Source organism: Temnothorax americanus, unplaced genomic scaffold (assembly GCF_048541705.1).
Source record: "Temnothorax americanus isolate GAGA-0224 unplaced genomic scaffold, ASM4854170v1 Scaffold224, whole genome shotgun sequence".
Lineage (NCBI taxonomy): Eukaryota > Metazoa > Arthropoda > Insecta > Hymenoptera > Formicidae > Temnothorax > Temnothorax americanus.
In genome coordinates this window covers 55,767-62,406 of record NW_027509365.1, presented here as the reverse complement: position 1 = coordinate 62,406, position 6,640 = coordinate 55,767, and the positions used below count along the sequence as shown (strand labels likewise).

Below are 6,640 nucleotides of genomic sequence, written 5' to 3'. Positions count from 1 at the left end.
TTACAAGTGCGGAAAGTTGGCTGGCGAGTGCGTTTATCCGCACGAGCAGTCGGGAGTTTTTTCCCCCCAACGAGGGGGGGCTTCGAAGCCCCCCCTCGTTGGGAGAAATGACATATGGGGGGTTCGGGGGAGGGGCAAAGCCCCCCCGAGACGGACGCAGGCTGGGAGGGGGGCGCGGGGAGGAGGGGCGGAGCCTCTCCCCCCGCCTATGATAAAAGCAACGTATATTACAAGAGCAAATAGATGAGAATAGTATATTGAATACTTATAGAAATTATAAATTATTTGTGTGAAATTATAAACTAAAAATAATAAAATTTTACAATCACACATCAGGGGCCCTATTCTTGAAATAGTTGCGTATACGCAAGTGATGAGTTGCGAATAATTGCAATGGAAAATCCCTCGGCCCCTATTCTTGAAATAGTTGCGTATACGCAAGTGATGAGTTGCAAATGATCGCAATGGAAAATCCCTAGAACAGTATTCTTGACAGTCGCAAGTAGTAACGTATACGCAATTTACTATTCGCAATGCAACGAATGGGTCCCACTATACGTTTCAAGAGAAACGTATACATAAGTATAAGTTATACTGTGAAGAAAACAGAAAATTATGCTATTGAAAAATGAATGTGGAAGACATCCTAGTACATGCACCAGTTTTACATATATTAGAAAATGCTGATATAGCCGAAGAACGGAAGAGAATTTTCCACAACAGAGATGATCCTTTTGAGTTAGGGATGGGCGATGTTCAAAAACAAATCGATATTTCAAAAATCGATTAAAAAAAAAAATCGCAGAGACATCGATTATATATATATAAAAAAAATCAAGGAATCGATTAATCGTTATATTTTTTAAAATTACTTTTTAATCTTTAAGGAAAGGGGGTCTATTTTTAAAATATTACAGTTTTTCCTCGAGTAAAGTTTATTGTAATTCACTGTATTTTTTCTTACTTTTGATGTGACAGTTTCAACGCCACTATATAGTGGCTTCCCATCCTCTGTAAAGGTTAAAAATTAATTTTTTTTAATTTTAAAATATTAATTTTTTTTGTTTTAGTTACATTAGATAGTTTTCTTTATTAAATCCGCATTGTATATTTTTTTAAAAATGCATAGTGTCCAGACTGTCCAGTAGTGGTATCGCTGAAAATATCGCTAAAAATATTACAATTTTATTAATTAAAATGAAAAGTTTTCTGTTGTTTTTATATCATTCACTCAATCACATGCATATTATTACAAAGGTACAAACATTATTACATATTTACATTGTGTGTGTGTTTAGTTACTGTATATAAATAAATTAAAATAAAAAGAGATTAAAGAAGATAAGAAGAGAAAATATTTGTTACTGTGTTTTATCGTTCTTTATTTTAATAAAAAAAAAACGATATATAACGACGCATAGTACAATAATATCACCAGGTTACAAGATAAGAAATAAAGTAGGTATTTAGTAGGTTACAAGGTAAGATACAAAAATGAGATATAAAGGTATGGATACATAACTTACAAAAAATAAGATATAAGCACAAAGTATAAGATACAAAGTATTGAAAATAAAGTACCTTAATTTATTCCAATCCCCAATCATCAAAAGCAAGCGAACCGAGAAATAACAATATATTTAAATGCTCACCGGTTAATCTGCTTCGTTCATCGGTTTTTATCACCAGCTTGAGAAAAGATTCTTTCTGATAATACTGAAGTGCCAAGGACACTAACATACTTTATTGCTTGCTCATACAACATTGGAAAAGTATGTTTTACCGATTTCCAGTATTGGAGAGGATTGCTCTTACGTTCAATGACTGGTTGGCTCAAATACTGTCTTAATTCGCTCAAATCTTCATAGTATTATTTTTTGATACTAGATGTTCATGAAAACTCCATAAGTTATCACAATCTTTTTCAACCATGCCAGCATTCAATTTCTCAGTCATATTTCGTCGAATATTATTTCTTTGTAATAACAACTCAATTCGGGATATCGCATTTGCCGCAAGTAAAGCTTTTTCAAAATGTAATTTCTTAAACCGAGGATCAAGTATGGTAGAAATGCTCATTATATCATTATTTTCAAAATTTTTGCATCAATTTTCAATTGCACCTTCAAGTTTTTCTTTGAATTCAATTCCAATCCTTGTAGTAGGTTTAGTATAATAGATTGCGGATTTCATACAATGCACTAAAGGTATAATGACACTGCAAGTTGGATATGAATCTCCACTAACTTCAACAATAACGTTTTCAATCGGTTTCATAAGTGATACTACATCTTTTAATATTAGAATTTCGTCACGTTTTAACATATTTGGAGAATTATCACATTTAGATATTGCTGGATATATATATTGTTCAAACTCAAGAAATCTGTTTAACATATAAAGTGTGGAATTCCAACGAGTGGCAACATTTTGTATTAATTTTAATACAGTTCCTTCGGTTTTTCCGTCACGTATTTGCAAGCTTTTCAATTGATCAGATGCAACAACACTTCTTCTTACAATTGTAACAATCCTCTTTACTTTATTAATGATTTCTTGTGCATGAGGAATACTGATTAGTGCATCCGGTACTATATGAGACAAAATGTGTGCAAAACAAGATAACTGTCTGTGCTTTCCTATTGTCTTCTCTATTGCAAGTTTGATATTTGCTGCGCTGTCTGTAATAATTGCAGTTATCTTTGAACGATCTAATTGAAATTGTTCAATAACTGTATTTAAAGAATCAGCGAAATAATCAGCAGTATGATTTTTATGCAAGGGAAAAACACCAATACAACCAGTTTTCATTTCGATTTCTTCTGTTAAATAGTGTATAGTAACACCGAGATAACTTTGATTAGCATTATCCGTCCAATTATCGCAAGTGAAGCTATAAAAAATAGCTTTTTCAACTCTAATGATAAAACCTCCTTTCAATAATCCATATCGGGCTTCTATAAATCTAATTATTGTTCTTCTGCTCGGCAACTTGTAAAGGGGCACAGCTGTTTTCATTACCCATTGAAAACCCTTATTTTCAACTGTCGTCAATGCCATTTTATCAACCGCAACCATATATAAAATAACATTTGTTAGTTTATCAGCTTTGTCGCCACCATCTAAAATAATTGAAATAAATTTTTATTACATTATAAAAAACTTTTTATAAAATATAAAAATGTAGTTTAATTCTAAACATACCCATGAACGAGTTTGTTCTCTCGAATGCATCCTTAATTTTTGTATGTTTTGTCTGTAAAACATTTTAGTTACTTATACTCAAATTCTTGTTTATTTTTTTTTTACTTTATTATTTTATGGATAAATTAGATTTACCTTATCGCAAAGTTTTATTTTTTTAGGTTTATCAATTGTATCAGATGTACTTGGTACAGAATCATCACTAGCATCACTAGAATTACGTTTTCCGTGAGTTGCTTTTGCAAGCCATAATACTGAATGTTTTCGTTCCAAGTGTTGTATCATATTTGTTGTATTTTCATGATGACTACGGACTTTATCACATATAGTACAACGAGCTGTTAAATCATTTACTCTTTCAAAAAAATTCTAAACACGACTCGCTTGTTTATACCTGTAAATTATTGAAAAAAGGTAAGACAATTTTCACAGAAAAAGAAAAGAATAAAAACATACCGTGTCGTCACATTTTTCAGATTTTTCAGACAATCAGATTTTTCTATACAATCCGCTATAGGTTGTCCGACAATCAACCTAGGTTGATGTTTGGTTTTCTCTATATTCTTCGAATCATCCAACATCACAGACTCTTTATCTTTTGACGATTGTGGTTTGGTTTGGGTTTCAATGTTAACAGGATTACTTGAAAAGACAACATTAATTTTCTTTTCAAAATGTTTTTAAACAACTGATTATGACTGATATAGTTATAAAGATTTGATACATACTAATCGACATCATCTATTGATCTATATAGTACCTCTATATTTTCATCTTCGATTGCCCCGGATTTAATCAGATTTTGAACATATACATACGCCTTCTCATCTCTCATTATCTGGAATAATAAATAAATATTATATTTCTGCAATTAAAAATAATTATGCATGTGTGTAATTTTATTTACATACGTTTTAAAGATATGTACTCAGATGTAGTCAATCCTCCCACTGGAAATGGCAGGCTTTCATTATTTATTCTAAAATATATTGTGTGTTTTCTAGGATCAGTAGGATCTATAAAATATAAGGATCTATAAATATAATTTTTTAATAAATGTTGAAATATTATTATCAGTTAAACATTATGATTAAATTAAAATTTTACGTAGATTAGGTTTCTTTTGTTATTACAATATATGCACGCAATCAAAATATAAATTGCAGTTATATTTACTATAATAATACCTTTTTGTAAATTATCCATTTCATATCCTTGTTGTATATATATCCTTTATATATCCTTTTGTGCTTATTTTTTGTAACAAAATAGCCTGAGATATAGCTTTTATGATATGCAGATATGCAGCAAGATATGTTATTGATCTCGTTGAACCATATCTAACTCCTCAAATAAAATTTTCCGCAATTGATTCTACAACAAAGGTAATTATTCTAAAATTAAGATTCTAAAATTAAGATAATATTTCTGCATAATGCACATAAATACAAAAATCTACAGGTTATGACAGCATTGCGATTCTTTGCAAGTGGTTCGTATCAAATGGATTTTGGTAAAAATATTTATATAGCAGTGAATCAACCAACAGTATCTCGTTGCATGAATGAAGTAATAAATGTAATCACAAGGCAAGAGATTATGGACCAATGGATAAAATTTCCTTCTACCTTAGCAGAATTGAATGAATTACGAATACAGTAAGAATACATACAAATTTTTTATATGATATAAAATATATAATTATATAATGTTAATCTTTTTACAATTATATTACTATTTTCTGTTTCAGATTTTATACAAGATATGAACTACCAGGCACTATTGGATGTATCAATTGCACTTACATCGCAATCTTTCCTCCAACAAGACATAATAATCCCGAGCATATATACGTCAACAGAAAAGGCTATCACTCGATTAATGCACAGTTGGTAATAATTAATTTAACATGAATTATTTACATTTATTACAAATGTATATAATAATTATGTATTGCATTTTATTACAGATCTGTGATTGGTGTTTAAGAATAATGAATGTAAACGCTAAAGATCCATGCAATGATCCATCTAAACAGACAATAACCGAATAATAATTTTCATTTACTAGGTAAGATATATGTTGTATCACATATACTGTGTTACACCGTGTAATAACAAAATATTAGAGAAATTACTTAGCAAACACAATGTTACATATAACGTATATATTGGTTGTAATTTCCTACTTAACAATGTAACTCATGTAACACGTATGTTATATACAATTATGTTGTTGAGTAAGAAATTACAACATGTACATTACATGTAACATTGTGTCTGCTAGATAGAAATCTGAATGGGTAGTATATAATGAAGAAAAAAATGTTTTGTCATATGCTTAATAAAAAAAAAGTTCGAAACAAAAAAATTATTATAATATATAATCAGTAGATTAAAGATTTGAACATTTCTCTAATTAATTTTATTACACATTCAATATGCCTATTTAATAGGTAAATCATCGTTCGTATATAAATTTTTATATACATTAAATTGTTGCATTTCAATTTTTTGTTTGCAGGTGACTCAGGATATCCCTTACGGCCTTGGATAATGACTCCTGTAACGGATGCAGCGCAAAATAGTCCGGAAGAAGCATATAATAAAAAGTAAATGAAATGTCGTGCATTAATAAAACAGTGCAATAGTGTATTAAAAATGCGTTTTAGATGTTTATTGAAACATAGAGTGCTACATTATGCACCACCAATAGCATCAAAAATCATACATACCTGTGTTATATTGCACAATATATACATATATGTATCAGTGAAAATGTACCAATGCCATTGGAGGTTAATGATGACCTAAAAAAAAAAGAAAGTGGTAGTATTATACCTCGAAAAAATCTAAGCAGTAGTATCTTTATTTCCGAAAAATTATAACCTAAGTAATACACGTCACAAAATTATGCTACCTTATCAAAAAGAAGAGTCGCGTTTCAAGTGATCTATTACATTAACAAAAAAGAAATGATATCTCTTTAAATTAGAGCGCCAATTACAGAGAGAACATGTATATTGCCTCAAAAAATAATTGTTGCACTACTTTGAAAAATCTTTACATTGTGTCAATTAGAAAAAAATGTATAATAACAATTTTATAAGATTAAAAAATTTTATTTAAATTTAACAAGGAAATACAAGATATTTAAATACAAAGTTTACATGTGTATTTTTTAATGGCCACAAAGAATTACAGAGGTAACAGTACAAAATAACAATATTTTATTAAAATACAAAAATTTTTCTTGTAAAAAAACTTGGCGCTGCTAGACCTCAAAATTTTAAATAAATAAATAAACTTATTCTATACTTAATTATAAGCCGCATTATCCGCCGTCCGCGTCGTCACGCACACCCATATCACTCACTCCCACATCCACGCTGATAATAATCATTTAATATTACTCCCATTGTATTCTTCTCTGAATT

At 29.8% G+C, this 6,640-nt stretch overlaps 1 protein-coding gene across 5 annotated transcripts; it reads right to left on the bottom strand.

Annotated features, from left to right (window-relative positions):
- Window positions 1-929: 929 nt before the first annotated feature.
- On the bottom strand, window positions 930-6,112 carry LOC143898227 (zinc finger BED domain-containing protein 4-like). 5 transcript variants are annotated; one of them, XM_077407539.1, is made up of 9 exons: window positions 5,939-6,112; window positions 4,392-4,578; window positions 4,116-4,220; window positions 3,933-4,042; window positions 3,661-3,846; window positions 3,340-3,598; window positions 3,205-3,256; window positions 1,653-3,122; window positions 930-1,168 (listed from the first exon to the last, which is right to left on the bottom strand). In XM_077407539.1, exons 6-8 carry the CDS (start codon window positions 3,487-3,489, stop codon window positions 2,107-2,109), a joined length of 1,218 nt encoding a protein of 405 aa, XP_077263665.1. In that variant the 5' UTR covers window positions 3,490-3,598; window positions 3,661-3,846; window positions 3,933-4,042; window positions 4,116-4,220; window positions 4,392-4,578; window positions 5,939-6,112; the 3' UTR covers window positions 930-1,168; window positions 1,653-2,106. The 5 variants fall into 3 exon arrangements, with proteins under 5 accessions (XP_077263665.1, XP_077263668.1, XP_077263667.1 ...); XM_077407540.1 differs by lacking the exon at window positions 930-1,168 and having other exon boundaries at window positions 1,476-3,122; XM_077407541.1 differs by lacking the exons at window positions 4,116-4,220; window positions 4,392-4,578; window positions 5,939-6,112 and having other exon boundaries at window positions 3,933-4,102.
- Window positions 6,113-6,640: the final 528 nt, after the last annotated feature.

Excerpts from the sequence above, each read along its gene's own strand:
- LOC143898227 (XM_077407539.1), bottom strand. The coding sequence starts at position 3,489 with ATGATACAACACTTGGAACGAAAACATTCAGTATTATGGCTTGCAAAA. Across the intron at positions 3,257-3,339 it reads AAATAAAACTTTGCGATAAG|ACAAAACATACAAAAATTAA; the intron begins GTAAATCTAATT and ends AATGTTTTACAG. Across the intron at positions 3,123-3,204 it reads GAGAACAAACTCGTTCATGG|ATGGTGGCGACAAAGCTGAT; the intron begins GTATGTTTAGAA and ends CAATTATTTTAG.